General features: G+C 39.0%; 1 protein-coding gene across 5 annotated transcripts in view; it reads left to right on the top strand.

Annotated features, from left to right (window-relative positions):
* RALGAPA2 (Ral GTPase activating protein catalytic subunit alpha 2) overlaps positions 1-25281 on the top strand; it is a 322390-nt gene that overhangs the window by 145715 nt on the left and 151394 nt on the right. For all 5 annotated transcript variants that reach the window (XM_047854052.1, XM_047854051.1, XM_047854050.1 and 2 more), the window contains exons 21-23: positions 1380-1573; positions 2463-2561; positions 2800-2955. In XM_047854052.1, the coding sequence (XP_047710008.1) occupies positions 1380-1573; positions 2463-2561; positions 2800-2955 (449 nt within the window). The remainder of the gene's footprint in view (positions 1-1379; positions 1574-2462; positions 2562-2799; positions 2956-25281) is intronic.

Genomic DNA, 25281 nt, shown 5'->3' with positions numbered 1-25281 from the left:
TAATTTTCCATAAAATAATTTCAAGCCTCAGAATACTGCTTGCTGACTTTAAAATCACAAAGGAGTGGCACCTGGGTGGCTCAGTCAGTTGGGCAACCAACTTCAGCTCAGGTCATGATCTCATGGTCTGTGGGTTTGGGCCCCACATTGGGCTCTGTGCTGACAGCTCAGAACTTGGAGCCTGCTTCAGATTCTGTGTCTCCCTCTCTCTCTGCCCCTCCCCTCTTGCTCTCTCTCTCTCTCTCTAAAATAAATAAACATTAAAAAAATTTAATAACAAAGGAAAGTAAAAGAAATTGAAGCAAAGCATTTCCATCACAGAATTCTATACCCAACCAAACTATGGACTACAAGTCAGGGAACAAACACTTAGAGATCTATAGGGACATGCCCCTTTCTCAAGCACCACTAGGAGATATGGCCCACTAAAAGGAAGAAATAAGCAAAGAAATACTGTCCGCCATTTTGTGATTCTGGTCTTACAAAATAGACTATAAACATACATTCACACAAACACTTATACACAAATGTTTATGGTAGCTTTATTATAATCATTGAAAACAGGAGGAAACTATCCAGATATCCTTCAATAGGTGAATGGATGAACAAACTATGGTATATTCATAAAATGGAAGATTAACCTGCAATAAGAAGCCACCAAATGGATGAATCTCACATGCATTAAGCTAGGTGATGGCATCCACACCACTACCCACACCACCCACTCACACCATTATCATACTGTAGGATTTATATGACATTCTAGAAAGGGCAAAACTCTAAGAAAAGAAAACAGCAGTGCTTGTGAGGGGCAAAGAATAAGGGGAGGGGACTCACTATAAAAGGGAACTTTTGGAGTGATGAGGCTGTTCCGTATCTTAATTTTCATGGCAGTTTTTGGTGACAGTTACATGGTTGTATACACTCCTTAAAACTCCTTGAGTCTAAAAAGGGTAAAATTTATTGTAAACAAATTATACCCCAATAAGCCTGAGTTAATAACAGCCATTACAAATATCACCCCAGCATTGAGGCTGTCCCTCGCCACCTACTTTTCATGGCCCTGTTCCCTACCAATCCTGCTCAGGGTTCTCCTCCTTCCCCTCCTCTGCTGTATAAAACCTTTCACAGGATCTCCAGGAGCTTTTTTCTCATCTCTAGGTTGTTGCCCTTTTAGTTTGAAGAATGAAAAGTCACTTGACCTTTCTTTACTGATTCTGCTTTTCCATCCTTTGGAATCATCAGCCATTGCACACTTTTAATCTTTAATTATTTTACCCTGAATACGTAAATTGTCAAGCATCAGTGATTTGCACTGAAGAGAAAGGGCTGTAATGATGAAATCAAGATTGTGTTTACAGACATGTTTTCCTCCATAGATAGCAGTGAGTGCCTTGCAGATGACTGCAGTATAATTGCTGGAGGGAACCTTACCGGTTGGCACCCAGACTCTGCCGCTGTGTTATGGCGAAGAGTCCTGGGAATCCTCGGGGATGTGAATAATATCCAGTCCCCCAAGATTCATGCCAAAGTTTTTGGCCATCTCTATGAACTCTGGTACAAGCTAGCAAAGGTACGTAATGCCACATTCCCTTTTGTTCTAAGAGGGGAAAATTGATTTATCATTTATCATTGATTTAACATCAAAACCCTGTTGGCAGTCAACTACTGAATGTAATCTGGAACATATATTTGGTGTTTAGACCAAGTTGTTTGATTGTCACAGAATAAATAATAAATAACTTGTAGTTTGGTCATTTCATAAATGCAGAAGAGCTATTTCATTTAATGCATATGTATGTAGAATATTACTGTAAGATATTAAGGGGTAGGGTATTGAGTAGTTTTTGTTATTTTCTTGATAAAAGTGATACCAGTTTTATTGTACAAGATTTAAAAAATGTAGAAAAGTATGAATAAGAAAATTTACATCACCATTCCACAGAGATAACCAGTATAAATATATAGTTTTATTTCTGTGGATAAACATATTTTTTACTAAGTAGAATCTATTTACTAAGTAATCTATTTACTAAGTAGAATCTTAGAGTACATACAGTTTTCATTCTGGGTTTTGATTATAATCTATGCTTTCCCCAGGTTATTAAGTTTTTTGGATTTTGTTCTTGTTTTTAGAAAATGTGATTCATATTTATACAGTATAACTTATTAGGCCATTCCTTATCATTTGGAGTTGAGGATGTTTTGAGGCATTAACACTTAAGGGAAAACAAAGCCCTAGTTTTGCATTAAATCTAAAACCATGTACAGTAAGTGAGACACATAATTTAAAATGGCAGTAGATCTCATGGTAGAAGAAAAACTTGTACATATTGTAGGTTTTCACTCAACATGTAGAAATTTAATGAGAAGTAGCTATTTGGCCATGGAACACAATATTGAAATATCATTGCGATAAACTATGTGTGGCCTTTCCTAAAATTCTCCTCTTTGTGAATTAGATACGGGATAATCTGGCAATAAGCCTGGATAACCAGTCTTCTCCGTCTCCACCGGTGCTGATCCCACCACTCAGAATGTTTGCATCATGGCTATTTAAGGCAAGTGGATATGTGTTTATTCCTTTATTGCAATTTCCTCTTCCTTTCTGAAATTGAGTTTAAAAAATGTAATTGGCCAAGACTGCACGTTTTGAAGACAAGCTGAATCTTACTAAAGCCACTAACTGCATCCTTCGTCTTCATAAACAACTCTTATGGAATACTGAGAAGTAAATGAAATGTCAAAATGCTCTGCATCTGGAGCTGATTAAATCTTTAAACCTCATCTCCTTGGCAGGCGACGACATTGCCAAACGAATATAAGGAAGGCAAACTGCAAGCCTACAGACTGATCTGCGCCATGATGACCAGACGCCAGGACGTTCTGCCAAACAGGGACTTCCTAGTGCATTTTTACCTTGTGATGCACCTGGGATTAACCAGTGAGGATCAGGTATTCTGTGACTCCCTTATCACGGTAGCCCACCAAGTGGAAAGTGCATATTGCTTTTTGCAGGTTAAATTAGGGTGCATGAAAAGACATCAAACATGTTGAAATTTTCAGTAGTTTCAGCTCTTCTACACAACAACCATATTGGTCTTTCAAAAACATAAATCAGATTCTGTCACATTCCTGTTTCTTCTCTCCACTGACTTTGCATTACGCCAACCAAATTTGAACTTTATTCTGTGGCTTACATAGTGCTTTATGATTTAGCTTCAGCTTATGTTGTCAAATTCAAAAATGCTGTTTCAGCCACTTTTTGTTGGGGTTCTGCATTAGATATTATTTGAACAAAATCATTGTGATCATTTAAAAATGTTTGAAAACTATTATTTTAGTAGTTAGGATATTTTTGTAAAAGACCTCATGCGTACATTAGGGGTCCTGACATTTCTTGATGAGGAGTCATTCTCATTTCTCCCAAAGGAATATGATTGGTGGGTTAAGTTGAAACAGAAAGGTCAGAGGAGTCAGTAGTGACAGCCACTTCTGGTAGATCCTGGATGTGCAGGGTAGGAAGGATATGGCTAGTCCCACGCCTCCCTACCCCTGCCCATGGGCAGAGGGCAAGGAGGGGAGCAGGAACACCCAGAGTCCTGGTTCTCTGCCTGAATGTCAAGCAAGGGAGTGATATGACTGGTTTGTACTTCACAGAGATTATTCTGGACTCCTTCCAAGGATTATTCTGGAATCCGAATGGATTTGAAAATGTAACAGTGGTAGTGTAGAGTGGGAGTTTGGGCCTGGAGACAGATTAATTAGGAAGTGGTCAAACGAATATAGAATTTAAAAATGATGAGCAGTAAGATGATGGCACTGGGAGCAGGATACTGGAAGAGGAGAGATTTAAGCAATTTCAAAGCATTGAATGTTATCACTAGGTCTTCTTGAGTAATAAGAGGTATAGAGAATGTTTCAGCACTTACCCTTGAAATTGTAGCTACTCATCACTGAACTTGAATCACTCGTGAGCTATAAGCAGTCATCCTTTGTGTTTCTGTTTTATTCTTTGAAAGTATAATACAGTCACACAGACCTGGATGATAAACTTAGGGTATGTGTTAAGAGGTCAGTCTCCTGAGTAGCCAGTTTTTCCTTGTTGCTTCAGAACGCGTTTCTTAAAGCTTCTCGACCCTTTAGCCCTATTTAAAACTCTCGCAATATATCCCTGATAACACCCTGGAGCTTTCATCATTGAGCTTTTATCTGAAGCAGTAACTGTACTGGCCTACTGCGTTGTCTTTGTCGTATCTGCCCCAGTTCCAACAATGCATGGAGGATATCCCTATATAATAGGCTGGACTTGCACCCACGGTCTCATTGATTTCCTAAATAAACGCAGAAATAGAGGTACAAAAGTAGAGCCGTTTGTGTCCTGTGCTCAGATATCTGTAGCCATCATTGCAGATGGAAGCGTCTTTCACAGAATGACGTAGCTTCAGGTGGGTGGAAGATTGAGGTGTATAAATAAAGAAGAGAATTAACTCTCACGGATCATGACGAGATCCCTCAGTGACAGAAGAGACAAAAGCTTAGTTAACACAGTACTGTAAAGCAGTATTTTGCTAAGATTTTGCAGGGAGAAAAATTTACTTGGAAATAACAATCAACTGTAGAATTTTCTCAATTAATAAAAACAAATTAGAAGTCAGCAGCTAACACTGGGGTATTCCTGGAATGAGTTTTCTAGAAAGTAATATAAATGGATGTAAATTTAGGATCATCTTTCTATTTTAAAGTCTATCAGAGTGGAAATGAAATGATCAGTGAGAAGAAATAAGACTTTGAGAACTCAAAATATTATTTAAAAAATATGATTTTACAGGGCAGAAAAGGGAGTTTTCATATTTTATACTTAAAATCATTTCCCATTTTAATATATATCATGTTTTCAGTTGAGTTTGATTTTTTTGTGGTTCATTGTAAAATACATAAGTCTTAAATGTTGGTCTGTTACTAAAAGTGATCCCAACATCCAGACTTGTAAGACAAAACAGGGATATCATAAATCTCTGTTTTATAATCAGCCTATTGTCTAGCCATTAGAGGCTTGAATTTTTATGTGTGCTTAATAGAAGTGGCTGTATTCTGCAGCCTTAACAATTATTAGTATATACTTGAGAAGCCCTGACTGTCTGCCAAAAGAATTACTTACTGTAAGTAAACCTTGTTCCTTTTCCAGAGGAAAATTGCACAGAAAACCTTCTAATGAAAGAAACTTTTCTCATTTAAGTAAGAAATGTCTCTGATAATTAGTTTAACTTTTGGTCCACATGCCTAAATGGATCATGGTGGTTGTTCCAGAACTTATATGTTCTTCTGGAAACACATATTACATTAATTATAAAAAAATAAGAAAGCACTTACTGTAGAGAATACAGTTAAATTCAGTTTTTTAATCCGTGAACTGTGCACCTGTGACTAGTACCATTTCCTTCTTATGAGAGTTCTCAAAAAGTCACTAGCCCGGTGCTAAAAGACTTTGTTCCTGCAGAGAGAACCTTATAAAAATCTTCCTCATTTCTTAGTAAGATAAGTAATAGCAAATAATTTAAAATGTTCTAACATTTATTAGTTTTATCTTAGAAAAAAATCCAAGATGAATTTCCTCCTTTCACCTCTGGGTGGCACACTTGCCTGCATAACTCACTGTGTGGCTCACCCTTTGAAATGGCCCCAAGGCCCATGGCCCTGGGAGCATGATTGTGTGGCATAGTCATTTTACAAATGCTTCCCTAAATATGAGAGTATCAAAATTATGTCAGCAGTGACTAAAAAAGTGTTGAAGTGGAAATAAGCTCTAAGATGTTAAAAATCTTTTATTTCCAGACCTATGGGTCCTTATAGTAATTGAAAACTTTTTTTTTTATTAAAGAAACCTATTTGTGGGGCACCTGGGTGGCTCAGTCAGTTAAGCGTCTGACTTTAGCTCAGGTCATGATCTCACAGTTCATGAGTTTGAGCCCCATATCAGTCTCTGTGCTGACATCCCAGAGCTTGGAACTTGCTTCAGATTCTGTGTCTCCCCCTCTCTGCCCTTTCCCTGCTCACACTCTGTCTCTCTCTGTCTCTCAACAATAAATAAATGTTAAAAAAAAATTTTTAAAACCTATTTGTAAAATAGATGTCTCACAGACTGTGTTCTATGATACAATCGTATAAAACCATGGTTACATTTAATATGGTGGCCAATTCATTATGAAAACAAATATAGTCATTTCTGTATTTAAAATATCAATAGTAATACATTTTGAACAGCCAAAATGCATCACATTACAAACCAACGTTTTTGTTTGGACCAGTTTTAGCTAGTCTATTAACTTAATAATTTAATAGCTAAAACAGTGGCCTTATCAAGTAGTATTTTCCCAAGTTCATGTGTAGTCTGAGTTTATTAGTTTATTAGTATGATTGAAAAATCATATAGTTTTATTAGTATGATTGAAAAAATGCTTTGAAATAGCTGTACTTTTCCTCCACTCTGAATTAAAAAAAATTGATCCTGTTACTGGTTTAGAAAGAAAATAATTTGGATTGTAAGGACTTTCAAAATAACTATACATCATGAATACAATTTGGGGTGACTTGTGGGACTGACTGCCCAGCCTTCCTGTGAAGGGTCTTCCACTTGGCTTCCTTCTGCCCAGCTCCTTTGTATCTGGTTGGCTGGTGAGGGTAGAGGGTCTTTATTTCCCCGACTCCCACCGTGCCAGACTCTGTGCTGGCACCTGCGTGATGTTTTCCCACTGGTTTGTCTCTGCAATTCAGTTAGGTAAATATCATAACACACTGTTTAAATAACAAAGGTTCAAAAAATATCAAGAACTTTTGCCCAATGCCACACACTAAAAAGGCTGTTAGAATTCACAGGAAAGGCGTGGTTTATTCCACAGGGTATGTCTTCCCCATTGATTCACAGCTAACAGGCCTGTCAGACAGTTGTTTGTTCTGTTCCTTCCTCCTTCTGTCTTGTTCTACCTGGGCTCCAGCCTTGGTCCCCCCACCTCAGACTCCTCCTGACTAGAGCGCCCTCCCACCTCCAACCCGAGATAGGTTTCCACAGCTGCCTCCCCAGCTCCTCACCATCTTTCAACTGCTCTTCTAAAGCTGTTCCTCGTTGTTCTTAGTTTTTCCTAAAGCCTCAGCGGCTTTTTCACCTCAGTCTTCCCCAAAATATTTGGACATGAAAAGAGCTATGATTTAGATTTATTAAAAACAGTTCCTATTAATTTCATCATTATTTAAAACATATGGAAAGATCAATATGTGTAAAATGGAAAGGGACAGTTGAGGAAAGGAATTTTATTTTCATGTTTCTAAGAACATATATCAAAGACTGGAACGTTTTCTTTGCTTAAAATAAGCAAACTATTTTTTAACAATGACTTACAGATTTAATGTCTTAATGTAATTTGTTACACATCAAAGTTAAATTCTCTTTTAAGTGCAAAGCCTACATTAATGTAAAATTATTGCAAATTTGCATGTAGAAATTTTGGGAAATATAGGTCTTTGTCATTTCCATCTATAATTTTGTATTAGCCTACTTTGTAATGCACAAAAAAGCATGGGGCCTGAGGTGGAAAAATGTGTATTGTTCAGCCCTGAGGTAACCATCTAGTGACAAATTTGAATTGTAACAGGATAAAGTCATGATTTAGTGTAATATAGTATGATATAGTGTAACAGTTAAGAGCATGGGCTTCAAGACAACCTGTCTGAGCTCCAGCCTTGGCTATACCTTGTCATTTGACTTCCCTATGCCTTTCTCCCCTAATGTAAAATACAGGTAATTGTGGTGCTTACCATAAGGGTTATTTGAAGACTTTGTGGAGCTAAAATATATAACGTACTCAATTCAGAGCCTGGACAAAACAGCCCTCAGTAAACATGAGCCCTTTTAATGACACTGAAGAGTATGAGGAAAAGAACATACTCTTATCGTAAAATGTTAATATTTTTCTTTCCCTGTGTATTTTCTCACTTTTGAAGATACTCGTTTGACTAAAAGATATAATTAGGCATTGTGGAATTTCAGAACAGATGGAGAAATACCCTCTCCCCTTGCTGTGGGTCAGACCTAAGTAAAATGTTGATTTAACCCTCTTGGGATTCAGAATCATTGGCCACTGGCTCACTTTCTACCCACTCCTCACCCTGCCCAGTGTGCCGTCTGTATGATGGGAACTAAAAAGCTGAACTCTGCATGTCCCCAGCTCCTGTGGCTGGGTTGGCACCCACTATGGTCCTGTCCAACAGGGGCACCTACATGGTGGTTCTGTAAAGTACGCATAGGGAGTGGTGAGTGGCAGCTGTCACGGGGGTTCTGCTCAGGCACCTGTGTCATGGCGGCAAGGGCAGACAGTAGCTCTACTGGAACCGCACTGTGGTATAGCTGGACTTTTCTTCTCACCACCTTGTTCCTGGACATGAAGCATTCATGCTGGGTTCCCTGGCACTTCTAGAAACTCTGTAAGCCATCCAGTGCCCTGATATAAAAACCCTTTGTCCTCATCTCAGCCGAGTGGATTCTGTTGTCTGCAAGTAAGAACGTGGCTCAGGCAGGGAGCACTCTGCATGCTACCATGCTGGGTGCTGGTGATACGTGATCAAAACTGTTCATATTTCAGTCGCTAAATGCACTTGTAGCATTTCTTTTTGCCCTCCCTTAATTTTAGCCATTTGTTTTGTAGCCAAGAATATTTCACTTGTTTCAGGAACCTTTTGCTTTTATTTAACTTTATGTTTTACTGAACCTTTTGCCATACCAGTGCTAAAGAAAACATAATTTTAAACATCGTATATGGAGTAATGTTCTTAGAAGTCAAAATAGCTCCTGATTTTCTTAACGGATGTTACAACCTCCTCTCCTGAGGTATATGATGGAATAATATAATAATAAACAGTCGTTTGTAAAAAGATCCCAAGGGGTCCCTCAATGAGCATAAGACTCAGCAGTGAGCTATGAAAGCAAGGTGCAGGGGTGATACTTGTAAATTGGCCATACCTGACTCTTTTAATAACCCCAGACAGCCTGTATCATGCAGTGATATGTAATAATTGCATCACCTTTTCTCAAAGAGTTATTCTTTGCTGAAAAGTTAGACTTATAACTAGAACCGTGTGTTGGATATACATACATTTATAAATATATTTAAAGCTAAACATAAATGAGTGTTCAATTTGAGGAAAAGTGCAGAATTAAGATGGCAAATTAGGAACCTTGTTTATCTCATATCCAAGGAAGTAATTCTAATAAACCTCTAAGGCACTTATTCTCTACAGCAAGTGATTCTTACCAAGGTTTAAATTCTTGATATTTGGAGTCAGTGCTACCAAGATAAACTGCATATTTATAAATTTAAACGTCTAACTGATGTTTAGGGGATTAAATGGTAACCTTGATGTATATCAGAGGAGGAACTCTAGAAGGCTAACTTAAAAGTTTCATCGGAAAACAATGTTTTAAAACTATAGGGTGTACAGTGAATAGAAACAGGACTAATCCCAGACCTTATTCCTAAGGTTTTTAAGAACAGGGAAATGTATCTTCCAAGACATAATGATATAAGGTAGCTTCAAAATATATTCAACATTTGACTTTTATGGATGACAGACCACATATTGGGAGATGACAGACCTGGGAGATAGACTCAGCATTATCTCCCACTGGCCATGGGGCCCTTGCCTGAGCACACGAGACCAATGAATGAGTTGGACTAGAGGACCTCTCAGGCCCTCTCCTATTGAGCATTCTTGGATCCTCTGGTCTATTTTTAGGCATTTTGTTATTAGGGTCACATTGTTTTTTCCTGAAGATAGCAAAAGGTTTGATAATCTTTACATGTTGAGTATTTTTTCTCACCATTGTAACTACCTAGTCAGGTTCTGAGGGTGTAGGCAGCGGTCTGATACACGTAAGTGAGTAGGTATGGGATCATTCAGCTTGTGCAAGAGCCAAATAAGTGGTACACACATTATAAGAATTGAACTGGGTTGAATACCCTTGTAGCCAAATTGGTTCAAAAGCAGCTCACAGAGGAGGTGGAATCGTTTTGAGCAGACTTTTCAGGGATGGATAGGATTTAAACTGTAGGATGAGAAGCAGGATGGAATTTCGCATGTCAGAGATACAGACCTTCTCAAGCCATGTTCAAGGAACAGTGACCATAGTGGTTTGTATTTAGTGCCAGACATGTGCTTGGAAATAATGTATGGACATAAATCTAGGCAGCCCTGTAGGGAACCTTGATTCAGCATCATTTTCATCCCATAGGTATGGGGAGCCATTGAATGTTTTGAAGCACAAAACTCAACATTGCCAAAAAAGCATTTTAAGAAGCCTAAACCATAGTGGTTATGTGGGATGGATTATAGTCAGGAAGGAGTGATGGCAACAAACACAGAAAGGGAATTGCTGTAGTAGCCAAAGGCAAGGTAATGAGGGCCTCAGAAGGACTAAGAAACAGATGGCGTTTGTGTGAATAAATTTATTTATTTATATGTGCATATATATGTAATGTGTATAGTTCTGTGTGTGTGTGTGTGTGTGTGAGAGAGAGAGAGAGAGAGAAAGAGAGAGAGAGAGAGAGAGAGAGGGAGAGAGAGAGAGAGAGAAAGTATTTCAGACAGGTTGGATATAGTGCTGAGAGGCAAGTGCCTGAGAAGATAGAGCCTGCTGGCACTATTCCCATTATATCTCAAAGCAAAAATTAATTCAGAAAGGCAAGAAGATGAATTGAGAAAAAGTGGGGGCAAGGTAGGATGGGACCCCTCTCTTTGTCATGGGCACTGCAGCACAAGGTCAGGTGAAACAGGTGTATGGAGAATACACTGAGGTAGGTGTTAGGAAATAGAAATGTGTTGGAAAGATTTCCAGGCACATTTCCTCTCCTCTTAAGAGAACGTATCATATCATCTATTGGAATTTGAACAGTGATGTCCAAACTACAAATTTATTTATGCTTATTAACCTAGATTTTCTAAAGGTCTCTATTACCTTACGTTTTTGTTAGCTAATTTTGTTACTATTTGTTTTTGAAAGCACTTTGACACTTAAAAAAAGCTTTTATTTTTCTAAAAATAGTATTTATGAGTTTGAATTTACTTTTTTTTAATTAATGGGATTTTATTGAATAGAAGAGTTTACTACAGGAATAAATAAACTAAAACTGTAAGTTTGACTTAGTTTTGATGGAAGAATAATGTTTACAAGGATAGGTGATATATGTGAACCGTCTCCTGACATGTATTAATAAGTTAATAATAATTCTTATTATGTGCTTATTGTACAAATTCAGAGTAATAAAATGTAGACTCGATCACATAGTTAGTGTTATACCACCAAGTAATATCCACTGGTTCCTGCGTGTTTCCCATACAGTTTCATGAGAATGTATAAGCCATAGATTAGTCAAGTTTTACCAAAGAAAATTTTATTATAACTTTGCTTAGCTATCACTGACCGTGGAGACTTAAGACAGATGACTGAACCAAAATAATAAACGGAGCATTTTGTTCTTTTCTTTCACAGCTGTAAAACCAGTAATTATTTTCATTAAGCTGTAGACTGAGCTCACTTACCCCTCATACGCCGCAGTTAAGGAAAGTAGAAATATGTAGAAGGTAACAGATGGGAGAGGCTTCAGTTAGGAGGTCTAACACATGTGCAGTGAGCCTGCTTCACAGCTTTAAAAAGTGTAAGACGATAGCAGCAGAGGCTGACCTGGAGAGGGAGAGGTTTACCTGAGGCCAGAGACTTGAGTTTTCTTTGATTTCCCTTTTTGGAGTTAAAGGTATAAAGACTTTCTTTCAAATAAATGCTATCAGTGAAGAATATGAATTATGATTTTAAATACGAGTTTAGCCATATGTGTTTAATAAGCACATGCTACACAAAATAAATTAAAGTGTAAAAATGCAATATAATAGCAACTCAGTGTATGTGGAAAATTGAAAGATTTTGTTCTTACTAAACTGTTACCATATGGTAAAGCATATAAGCTGACCTACATCCTTCAGTAGAAAAAATTGTTCTCTTGTGCCTTGAGGTCTCTTTTTGGAAGGAAACCCTACTGTGGCCTCTAACAAGGCCCAAGTCACCAGAATCTCCTTTAGTAAACTCACTGGAGTGCATCTTGTCTTTTCCCAGATGGAATAGACACTCAATAAATATGTTGATTGATTGAAACTAGAAACAAAAGGAAGACTTCCTTAAATCCATGTGGCATCGTGGAGAAGATTGGATGACCAAAATAGCTGAGCTGAACCGTTCTGGTTGAGACTTTGGCCCCAATGATCAATTAATTGCAGGGCTGACGTGAACTTTCTGTAGTGGTGATGCAGCCATCATTCATTACCCTAGAACAATGATTCCTGGGACCAGGGGTGGTGGTGGTTGCTGCTCCGTCCCATCTAGGGACACAGAGCAATGTCTGGAGATACTTTGGTTGTCACAAGAGGGGAAGGGGATGCACTGGTATCTAGCAGGTGGAAGCCAGAGATGTCATTAAACATTCTACAATGTACAGGACCACAATAAAGAATTTACGGTTCAGTGTCAATAGTGCTGTGCTAGGGGAACCCTGCCCTACAATAGTACCTGTGCTGATGACACCAGACTAGAAGAGCCAGCCTATGTAAATTAAATGACAAAACCCAGCAATCAAACAAGAATGAAAGACTAGCTGTCTCAACTTAACTAGGGAAATTAAACCCTACAAAAATTTAACCAGGGAGATTAAAGAGAGGCGAATGTTTTAGGTGGAACATTATGAAAATCGCCAGTAGTGGACTGTTTTTCAAAAGTGGGGTTCGATTTCATAGGGTTCAATTTATTTTTTAAAAAGAAAAACAATTTAAGAACTCAAGCATGGAGCCATCACATTAATTCAGAGTTACCAGGATAAATGCCTGAGGTGCATTTGGTCCGGAAGCCCAGTGTGAATGAGTGGTGTGGTCTGAAGTCACAGAGCCTGAAGCACTGCAAGTGTGAGTGGAGGCAGGGAGGAGTTGGGGTGGCTGTGCTCCCCTGCGCGCGCTGCCAAGTGACAGAGGAGGAAGGATGGCGAGAGAACAGCTTGCGTGGTGAGGAGTTGCCTTCTTTCAAATGTCTGGAGCCCTGCCTGCGGGGAGAGGGAGGTCAGGCTGTCTTACTTCAGAGTAGGGACTGATGGTAGACTCCAGCTCACCACCAGAGGCCTTTTCTAACCAGGTGTCCTGTTAGGACCTGGCATGTGATTGGGGGTTTATAAGCTTCTCAGGCTCTGTCTCATCCAAGGCCAGCTGTTTGGGCCATCTCCTGGCAACCTGGGGAAAAGAGCTTGAGCCCTGGCCTTGCCTCCTCGAGTCAGTGAGCACATAGCCTCTTCTGGCTTGAGCTGCTTCATGTCGGAAATGGGGTTGTAATGGCTCTCTTTGGGGCTCTGGAAAGGTGAGGACACTTATGCCTTCAGTAGGTGCTAGTACGGTCACTACAGAAGGGATTCTCTTGTTGTTTGGAAAATCACTTGTTGACCTGCAAGAGCTTCTTTTCCCATTTAGAATTCCATGAAGATTTTAAGAAATTCACATTTTTCTTCAGGCAGAGAACTGAGACAGAGAGGTGGCTTCTAGAGGCATTACAAATACCAAATTGTACTTAGGTCTTAACTCCCATGTGTAAAGGATCTATTTTTGAATATAAGAGATTTTAAATCATGACTGTGGTTTATAATCCATGAAGGATAGGTTTGGATACAAGGAAATAATGTCCAGAAAAGCCTTCTAAATTGCAAGTTTTGTTTCTGTGAGAAAGTGCTCTCCTTGTGGGGAATAATCTCTTTTTGTCTGTTAATTCCTTTTTAATACATAACAATAAGTGGGAGTGTGGTAATTGCAGATTGTTCAGCTATTAATGCTATTTACAGGAACACATTTTAGAGAGAACATTGTTTTCTGAAGAAACAATAAACAATGGCTTTTCTTTTGTTCTCCCATGGAAAAATATTCTTTGGTAGGTATTTGTGGGCTAGAGAAATTTTAGAAGAAGAGAATCTTTTCGTAGTAAGACATTAAAAGAAATTACCTGCCTTCCCCCACCCCACTACTGGAGTCTCACGTTGAATGTGTGCAGCATGGTCCTTTTGTCAAGACCCAGGCCGTTTGTGTCACCTATTTGCTTCCCTCCTCTGGATCCCCATGGAGTGCTAGGCTGTCCCCCTGCAGGAGCTCTATGCACTTTGTCTGCCCTCAGTCTCAGCTTCGCAGAGCTGTCCTCTACCCCTGAGGGGTCATTGCTGGAAGGCAGGGACTATGCTTTATTCCACCTCATTCCCCTCACAGCAGCTGATGTGGTACCTGCAACTGAGTTAGTTAGCACTCAAGAACTTTGTCAACTTACTGTGAAATGTTCTTGAGATTATCAAAACGACATGGGTTTCATTTCAGACTCCCTTTTTAATGAGTGGGTATTAAATCTGTTCCAAGTTTTATTTTTCAGCTGATCCTAGAAAAATTAATATTTTAATAAGACCATAATTTAAAAGGCTCACTATAATTTAATACAAACACCGATGTATACGGCTTCAGAATTTACAAAATCCTTCCTGGTCTGTCTCCGTTGCATTGTGAGAGCACCGTGGGGCAGGTTGTGTTTTCACTCCCATTTACAGGTGATGAAATTGCTGCCCAGGAGACAAACTACCTGCCCAAGATCAGAGAGCAAAGTAGTTGTACCTTTTAGGAGTTTTCTATCCAAATCCCTCCTCTTCCTTTTTCCTCATTCTTCCCAACATCTGCCTAAAAGCAACTTTGTTTAAAGAAAGTGCTTTCGGGATACCTGGGTGGCTCAGTCAGTTAAGCATCCAACTTTAGCTTAGGTCATGATTTCATGTTTCGTGGGGTTTGAACCCCACATCGTGCTCTCTGCTGTCAGCACAGAGCCCACTTCAGATCCTCTGTCCTCTTTCTCTCTGCCCCTCCCCTGCTTTCTTTCTCTCTCTCTCTCTCTCTCTCTCTCTCTCTCTCTCTGTTTGTCTCTCATTCTCTCTTTCTCTTTCAAGCATAAATAAACATTAAAAAAAAAGAAAGTACTTCTGAAGCCCCCCCCCCCAAGTGAATTTCATTATGTGTAAATCAAAAAACAAAATGTTAAACAGATATTCCTAGAATTCGAAGCACCGAGCCATTTGTCAACCCATTAGAGGTATTGGAACTATTCTAGATGGTCTAATTCCTTTCCTTTACCTCTTTCCTTCCTGCTGTGCTGGGGTTCAAGTGCACTGGGCTCTCCCTCATAAGAACAAACCGGCCAGGGGCTGTCTCAGGTTTGCTGAAACTACTGCTTTGTTAATGCTTCTAACCCGGGGTTTCCTCAGAAATGGGTGGACAGCTAGCTCCCTTGGGGAATTTTCTCTCAGATTTAAGCCATTCTTGAGAACTCATTGTCCAAACACATATTAAATTGCAAAAAAGAAGAAGAATACGTTATATGTCTGTTGCCCAAGATGAAACTAAAACGTTACCTGTTGGGACTGCTCTACATGTTATGTCCAGTCCTCCAACACATTGGTGCAGTAGGTTTGTAGACCCCCAGAATTGAATGACCAGCACATTGCCCATATTTCTCTTCCTTTCTTTTTTTTTTTTTAATATAGAGCACAAAACGTGGAAAGCTTCGATTTTGCTCCCACGTGTAGGTGGAGTAATTTTACTTACAAGGAAACAAACTAGAGAGTGTGCATTTTGTGTTATCCTATAATGAAAAGAATGGATAATAATCATATTCCAAAACTTATTTCCTTTCCAGTATGAGAACACACCAGAAGACACCGAATAGCTTTTCCTTTTTAACTTGTTCCTGGTCATGGGCTAGGAGAGAATGGAGAACTCCATGCCACCAGGCAGGCTCACCTTCATCCACACTTGAGAACCAGGCTTCCCAATTTCAGCAAGGGAGAAGGAAACACTTTTAAATTCACTAGACACTCATCTTTAACAGCATCAAAAGCTCTAAGGCTTTTAGCAAAGTTGAGGCTTCAAGTAAATGAATACGGAAGTCACAAATTATGTGGGGAAAATAGGGATTCTGGTTTCTTGCTGGAATCCTGGGAGATTTCTTGGTGTTTTTTCCATAGAATCCTTCTGACAGTGCGTATGCTTCACTTCCATGGGTGCATGCACAGACCCATGCAATTTCTATCCAGGGGTTTCCTAAGAATATTTTGATGGGAGACTCATTTCTCTTTAGAGCATAGCATTTTATACCCAGTTCCCTCATTTGATAATATTTATCTGAGAATGATCTGTGTATATTTTGGAGGCACATTTTTTAAAAAGTTTATTTATTTTGAGAGAGAGAGAGAGAGAATCCCAAGGAAGCCTCACACTATCAGTGTGGAGCCCAGTATGGGCCTTGAACCCATGAACGGTGAGATCATGACCTGAGCCAAAATCAAGAGCCAGATACTCAACTGACTGAGCCACCCAGGTGTGCCTTGGAAGCACATGTTTAAGCCAGAGCATTTAATGACTTCACTTGAAAGTATAGCTCTAAAAAGCATTAACTGCATTTATAAACGATTATTAGGCAAAGTGAATGAGATGAAAGAATAATTTGTGTTTCAGAGCTAAATAATGGCCTCAGGATGATGCTCTAGGTCTACATATGAGGCCCGTTATTCACGGATGTCAAATGGTGCTTCACTGACCCTGCATTAACATTTTCTCTTCCTAAAGAAGAGGAGCATGCTTGGGTTTGTGTCCAGACCTTGGGGGCAATTTCTGGCCTTCATCGATCTCCTACTCCATCTCTGTAAGTGAAAGAATTGAATGATGATCTCTTAGATCTTTCTTCTCTAGGTTTTCACAGTTCCAGAGGAACACAAGAAATATCCTTGTTACCCAAATTCAGTAGAGAGATGTTTTCCCTACTGAATTTTCCATACTTTATGCTAAGGTAGTGCAAGTGTACAATCTGGATTCTAGCATGAGAGTGACATGAGTATTCTGCTTGACACCATTGGCAGTGTTGACTGAGACTTCACTGTACCTTGCAGCCATGGCATTAGGCTATACCTGAACATATTAATCAGCCTGTGGTTTCATCTAAACCACATTTCTTTTGTATATTCTAAGAATATGTTTCCAGCTGATGCATTCCTGAGACAGGATGCACAGTATACCTGGGGAGAGTATGGCTGCCTGTTCCTGTGGTACCTATATTAATTATAGGAGTGCATGTTTTACTCATTGCAGTAATTCCTACCTTAATGATATTACTTGCACAATTATGCTCTATAAGCACATTTCTAACTATCCTGTTATCTGTGATGTCAGTTACTTTTTGCTTCTGCTTCTGCTCCAGAACCTTGCAAAAGCTGAGGAGGAGTGGGGTGGAGGAGCCAATGGAGAGACTTGAGCTGGCTGCCTCAGAAAAAGCAGATTTGAACATCCTCCTATCCCACCCCATCCACCCCACTCCCGGGCCCTTATAAATTCTTGGGATGTACAAACACCTCTCTGCGTCAACGTGGCCCCCAGGTTTGGTCTCATTTCAGAGTGCTGCATCTATTTGCTCTGAGTGCACCTCATACACATGGGAGTCAGATGCAGCTATAACACTTTTGCTGTCATTACTCGCCAGCAGACATCATTTGCTGAAGTCCCATGTCAGGAGTTAATAACTGCTCTGAGCATCTGCATCAATCTCATTAAACCAGCCTGTTGTACAAACTGTAATGTTGGAGATTTGAGGCTTATCAGGGTCACAACTAAGACAGTCATTACATAGTCAGGCTGTGGTGTCTTCAAGGCATGATTGGTACAGCTGGTAAGTCACTTCTGTCTACAACCCTCCAGCAGTTTTTTTCACCTTATGGAATAATGAATGTGTTGAATTTCCTGGTGGGGTTGCCGTCTCCCTGTTAGTCTCCCCAGTGAGCTGTGAAATGCCCATTATAGGAAGCATACATTGAAAGCAGCTCCCCCAATCCATGGGCTGCAAGAAGGGTGTTGTGTTGGTCAGAGTAAAAGGGGCTTTATGTTCTGTTCATATTGCTGAGGACTTAGGGCTGAGAGAACAACTCAGTTCATACGACAGAGGGTGAGTTCTTACTCAGTGCATCTGATCTCCAAGCACCCTGAACATCCTTGCTCTAACTTGCTAATCCCCAAAAATATTTTGAGAAAAGGCTACTTGAGGTGTGGATACCACATCACAGGCTCTGGGTTTCTTCCCACCCCGGAAACAACAGGTCTTTCCATTTTAGACTTCCACAATTTCCCAAGATCAGGAAGGATGTCCATTCACAGTGCTTCTATTCAGTGGTGTACTGGAGATTACAGCCAGAGCATTCGGGTAGGAAAATGAGATAAAAAGAATCCAGTCTTGAAAGCAAGTAGGAAAGCCATCTATATTCACAGGCAATATAATCTTGTATATAAAAACCCCAAGGAATTGCAACATTCACAAAAATCCCCTATTAGAATAAATACATTAATTCAGCAAGATTACAGGATCTATATACAAAATTAACTATGTTTCTATGCACCACAGTGGACAGTTTGAAAATGAAATTAAGAAGACAGTTTCATTAATAGCATCAAATGAATATTTGAACAAAATATTTAGGAATAAATATAACCTAGGAAATGAAAGAGATACACTGAAAACCAAAAAACATTGCTATAAGAAATTAAAGAAGACCAAAATAAGTCAGAAAATGACCCGTGTTCCTGGATTGGAATGCTTAATATTGTTAAGATGACAATACTCCCCAAATTCATCTGCAAATTCAATGGGATCCTTATCAAAATTCCAATTTTTACAGAAATGGAAAAAGCTGATCCTAAAATTCTTAGGCGATTGCAAGGAACCTTGGATAGACAAGACAATCTTGAAAAAGAACAAAGCCAGAGGACTCAGAGTTCGCTATTCAAAACTCACTGCAGGGGCACCTGGGTGGCTCAGTTGGTTGAGCATCCGACTTTGGCTCAGGTCATGCTCTCGCTCATGACTTGAAGGTTTGAGCCCCACGTCAGGCTCTATGCTGACAGCTCAGAGCCTACACCCTGTTACGATTCTGTGTCTCCCTCTCTCTATTCCCCTCCCCTGTTCATGCTCTGTCTCTGTCTCTCTCTCAAAAATGAAGATGAAAAAAGTTAAAAAAAAAAAAAACTCGCTGCAAAGCTACAGTAATCAAAATGGTGCTGGTGCTGGTGCTGGTAAAATGTTGGATATATAGATAATGGAATAGAACTAAAAGTCCAGAAATAAACCTATATATCTCTGGTCATCTGATTTCCAACAAGGGTGCCAAGACAGTTTAGTGGGAAAACAGTAGTCTCTTCAACAAGCAGTGCTGGGACATCTGAATATCCACATGCAAAAGTCTTCAGTTGTATTCCTGCCTCAGACCATATATAGACATTAATTCAAAATGGACCAAAGACCTAAATATAAGAGCTAAAACTATAAAAGTCCTAGATATGACACCAAAAGTACAAGCAACAGAAGAAAAAATGTAAAAATTGTACTTCATCAAAATTAAAATTTTTGCACAACAAAGTTTACCATCAAGCAAGTGAAAGACAACCCACAGAATGGTAGAATATATTTGCAAATCATATATTTGATTAAGGGTCTAATGCCCAGAATACATAAAAAAGTTTTATAACTTAATAGCCAAAAGACAAACAGCCTCATTTAAAAGTGGGTGAAAGACTTAGACATTTCTCCAAAGAAGATATCATAATGGCCAACAAAGCATGTGAAAAGATGTGAAAAGAATAAAAGATTAGTCACTAGGGAAATGGAAATCAAAGCTACATTGAGATGCCACTTCATACTCTCTAGAGTAGTTATAATAATTTTTAAAAAACACAAAAAAATAGCATGTTGGCGAGCAAGTGGAGAAATTGGAACCCTCATATATTACTGGTAAGAATGCGAAATGGTGGGGCGCCTGGATGGCTCAATCGGTTGACTGTCCAACTTCTGCTCAGATCATGATCTTATGGTTCATGAGTTCGAGCTCCACACCAGGCTGTCTGCTCTCATCTCAGAACCTGCTTCAGATCCTCTCTCTCCCTCTCTCTCTGCCCCTACCCAACTCTCTCTCTCTCTCTCAAAAATAAACAAAAGACTATGAAAGGGTGAAGCTGCTGTAGAAAACAGTTTGTTCCTCAAAAGTTAAACATAGAATTACCTTATGAACCAGCAATTCCATTCCTAGGTATATACCCCAAAGTATTGACAGTAACTATTCAAACAAAAACTGGGTCACAGATTTTCATAGCAGCACAATCACCAAAAGGTGGAAACAATCTGAATATCCATTAACTGATGATTGGATAAACAAAATGTAGTATATCAACACAGTGGACTATTATTTAGCCACAAAAAGGAATAAAGTATTGCTACATGCTGCAACATGTATGAACTTAAAACACCTGCCCAAATGACAGAAGCCAGGTTAAAACAAAAACAAAAACAAAAAAAACGTCATGTGGTGTATGTGTCCGTATCCTGAAATGTCCAGGATGGGCACATCTGTAGAGACAGAAAGCAGATTAGAGGTTGCCTATAGGCAGGAATGGTGAAGGACTGCTAATGGGTAGACGGTTTCATTTTGAAGATGTTCTCAAATTAGATACTGGTGATAGGACACAATTTTATGAAAATGCCGAAAACTACTAAAATATACACTTTAAAGGGTGATTTTTAGTACATGTAAATTATATCTCAATAAAGCTCTCCCTGGTGGTCTAGTGGTTAGGATTCAGCACTGTCAATAAAGCTCTTACAGAAAACAAAGTGAAAAAGAAGCAGTTAAGACAATCTGGTGACATACCAACTTTAGTATAAAATAAAATTCATATAGTGTTTCTTAAACTCAGTCAGCCAACCAATCGCTGTTTTTTTCCTGAAGCAGACAGTCCTGATGAGTTTAAAGGCTAGCAAAATTCTTCCTCACAGATGCAAAATTAATTGCAAGCAGTCATAAAAAAACATTCAAGGCTCTCTCCTTAGGGCTGAGGGTTGCAGCAACTTTTTCTGCCCTCTGCCTGATGTTCTGTCACTCCTGAAATCCTGATGTCATACAAATGGTCAGAGCCACTCAAGTGGCCATCAGAAATTCATTTCACATTTCTCACTCCCTTTTTCCTTTGTACACTGCTGTCAGGGAAACTGTGTCTTCTCCATAGTATATTTCATGGTGAGAAGTACTAGGTGACTTTGTTTCTCCAGCTACAGAACCCAATTACTCTGTCCTGTCATATTTCTCCTGGCCTTCATAATGTAGTTACACTCAGAGAGGTCACATTTTTCCAGCACTTACACAAGTCTCTGCTTCTTCTCCAAACAGATCACACCATACTCAGCCCTTTTAAACAGATAATGTATAGCACATACTACCTATTCCTTGACTCAGATCTTGAAAGTAATCTTTAGCTTTGTCCTGCTATGTGTTTAGTGTCAGTGACTTCTCTGGAAGCTCAGTGCTTAAGACATGATCTGCCATGCTTCTTTTAAAGGCCATAATCATAAAGGCTTTATTTTTATCAACAAAAATCCTACCTGAACCAATGTAGACCATGAAGAAGCCAGGTAGCAGCTTGAGGTATGTAAAGAGTGTCTTCTGCACAGAGCTGAGGGAGCAAAGTCCTACTAGCAGAAGCAAGTGGCCCAGGCCTTGAGACTTTGAAGGATCTGTTCTTCTGGTAACTAATTTTTCTTTTTCTTTTTCTTTTTTTTTTTTTCTTTCTTTTTTTTTTTTTTTTTTGGTCACTCAGCATTTCTGAGCTTTGCTAATAGAGAGATAATTGATACTTTCAAATATGTTCTTGAGGTACTGCAGGATTGTGGCTGCCTTTTTGATTGTTAAAGTTTAAATTATATTCAGGGTTAGTGTTAAAAGTACCCTTTTACATTCAAATATTTTGATAATTAGTAATTACACTTGGGTGTGGAATGAGTTGAACCTTTTCATTAACCAGATTAATGAGATAACCAGATCTGAACATTCTCCCTTTTACCAAACAAAAGAGCTCCCTCTAGAATTTTCTAGATAAAAGGCAGGTACGTTCCCTGAAAAATGGTGAAGTTATTCATTACGCAGCATTTTATTTTTCTTAAAGTAAAAAATTAAAGAAGCAGTTCAGTGATTCTGTATACATGAGTTTTATTTCTTAGCAGCTCTGTTTGCCTTCCTGGAAGGTCTGAGTGACTTTAGGTGGCATAACCGGACCCGTCTGCCCCTGAGGAGCAGGCGCGAGTCCGCTAAGGAAAGGCAGAGAGACAGATGGTCGGCTATTGTGTTACAACCATCATCTGCTGGGCCATGAGCAAATATTAAGTGAATAATATATATGTAATTGGTGTGAAAGTACAGTTGCAACATTTCTAATTCCGTTTGAACGATGGCTACTTCTTGAACATTTCTGTTTCATAGAACACTATATTGAAATGTTTTTGTTTACAGGGTTAATCCATTTTAAACTGCTTTAAAGTGAACATTTTCCCCCATTTTTGACACCACTGTGCAATATTTTGAATTGAAATGGCCTGTAATGGCCCCTTTTTTTTTTATTTTCCATAACAACATGAGCACTAAATTATAGCTGTGCAATTATGTAAACAATGGAAATGCTTCCAGAATGAATCCTTCCTTTTAAATTTTCATTTTGTGTAATTGTTGGAAGGTTTGGAGCCATAATAAACAAAATTATTTTACACATTTATCGTTCTAAAGGTCAATTATAAGAGAACTAAAGAAACAACACTATGCAAAATGAATAAACCAATTTCTGTTGCCATCACCATATGTTTTTCTTATCACTTATGGTTTTTCCAGTTACTGTGTACATAGCATTCAATTAAAGCGATTCATTTACCAGGCTGAATGCGGTTTGTGTTTATAGAACGGTGCTTTGGAGGAGAGGAAACAACACGCCTCTATTTGAATTACCTGATTTTTTGTAAGATCAGTGATAAGAGACAGATGTTCTCACCAGTTACTTTCTCATAAGCTGGAATCTTTTGATAAGCTGCAAATTCACAATTATCATCTTACAGTGCAGCCAGCTTTCACACTCACTGTGTAGCATGCGTGTGGACTTTTAACCAGAAACAGGAGAAAAATACTAGTTTGGTGGTCTTTTTACTATATGGCAGCATGTTGCAGAATGAATTTTATTTCCTTTGAAAAAAACATGTGAAAGAACTTTGTGCTTCACACTGGTCAGTTCTCAAAAATACGCCTAATTCCTGTTTTAGAGTCCATTTTTCATTGGACTTATTGTTTAGCTTATTGTTTTTAGTCTATTTAGAGTATGGAAAAAGAAACTAATTTTTGCTACCAGAGTCACTTGTTTCAGGCAAATTCTAGAACTCCTTAGAAAAATGGAAGCTAGAAAATCTAAAAATACCATTTTCCTGTTTTGATTTTATTATTTGCCTTAGAAATTATATACATTATAATGGCTATAATGCTTTGCTAGGAATGTTATTTGAGAGCACTAATGTCTAGAGGTTTTTAATATCTGGGATAATGTCAACTAAGAGTCTTATTTATGCCACCTTCAAAATCTTCTAAAATGTTCTTTCCGAATATCAGCAAAATAATAGTCCAGAGAATTCTACAAACAAAACCTACAAAGTAAATTCTAGAAAGTAAAATCCTTCAGAGTCCTTCCTTTTTGAAAAAAAAAAATCATTTTTTTTACTTGTCACCGTCTTTACTCCTGTATGGTACTTTTCAGTTCAGTTTAGAAAGGCATGTGTTCACATCTATGTCATTAGATAGGACTCTGTGGGAGGGAGTCATCCCATTTAATGGAAGAGAAACATGAAGCTCTAGGCATGACATGATCTGCCTGCAGTCACATACACTCGGCCTTGAACCTAAGCCTTGAGACCCCAGTCCCAGTGCACTTTTCATCACACCAGGGTTTGAGTGCAGGGGCATTTCCCACTGATAGTCACAGGAGAGGTTTCACTAAACAGCCTCCAGTCACCCAGGAAGAACGATGGCCCCTTTCCTCATCTCCATCAGTCCTTGATACTCTCTCAGCTAGGCCAGTTGGAGCAGGTACAGAACTCTCACACCACCCTGAAGACCAAACCGCCCTTTGTAACAAGGGGAGCCTCCATCAGATAGTGATATGTAGCAAAAATTCAGTAGCCTCGATTTACTGTTATTGTATTGACATAGGACTATTTTCTACTTGTGACATAGGACACTGATTTTCCAGAATAATATTATTTAAGTTTAAAAAAAATGAGTTGCTTTGAAAAAGAGACAAATAATGTTCACTTTGGATGTGAATTTGGCAGAAGGCATGAGGTTGTACATGAATAATTTGACTATTTGGGAAGCACAGTCCTGTCTATATATGAAGCCTTGGAGTCTGTGCAAAAAGTTTCAGAGTCTCAAGATTTTTATTTTTTCAGAGATTCCAGCAGTAGCTATGATCTTACTGTGATTAAAGTGGGAGGAGAAGGTGAAAGAAGATTCTACTAGATACGAGTGGAGCCCTCAATTGATGTCCCTCCATTGAGTATATGCAGCTGTTCTCTTTTAAGCACCACACAGTCATTCCTAATTTTAACATGTCATCACAAAGACAGAATCTTTGGGTTGTTCCATTTCAGTATGGACAAGCAAAAATAAGCAGGCATATGGCCATAATTTGGCTGACTAGCCATTCAGTTCCCCCTTTGACTCCCATATTACCCCTACCCCAGTGCTGCCTTTAACTGGCGACAGCTACCCAGGCCCCACTTCTCCTCAGGGCTCTGTCTTACGTGGGTGGCATAGTAGGGTAGGCTAGCCATCTGTTATTTTGCCCTCTCTTTCCAATCTTCTTGCCCATAGAAACAGGTTCCGTTGAAGTGACTGGCGCAGATCCAGAGGCGGGGAGCCGTGTGACTCTATCTCGGCTCCATGTGTTTCTGCTGTCTTTAGCATTGGTGGCAACTTAGTAATTTTTGGTGCATGCCCCATTTACAGAGCACTTCACTTTTACACACATGAATCTTATGAAGCAAAATGATTTCATTTACAAATTCTGGCCTTAGCTTGTTAAAGGATTTAGCTCCTAATTCCCATAAACTTGTCACAGAAAAATTTTTTTAATTAAAATTCTAAATTCCAGTGGTGAAAATGGCTTATTTAAGTTTGTGCCAAAGATTTTAAAAATCTTCAGGGTTCAAGGCTTAGTTCCTCATCTCAACAGATGGAATGAACACAAACATAACCAAGTTAACATGGTGGTTGTTTGCATTATTAATCT

The sequence above is a fragment of the Prionailurus viverrinus genome, chromosome A3, assembly GCF_022837055.1.
Source record: "Prionailurus viverrinus isolate Anna chromosome A3, UM_Priviv_1.0, whole genome shotgun sequence".
In the NCBI taxonomy this organism is placed as follows: domain Eukaryota; kingdom Metazoa; phylum Chordata; class Mammalia; order Carnivora; family Felidae; genus Prionailurus; species Prionailurus viverrinus.
The sequence above is the reverse complement of the archived record's forward strand: the minus strand, read 5'-3'. Positions and strand labels throughout refer to the sequence as shown.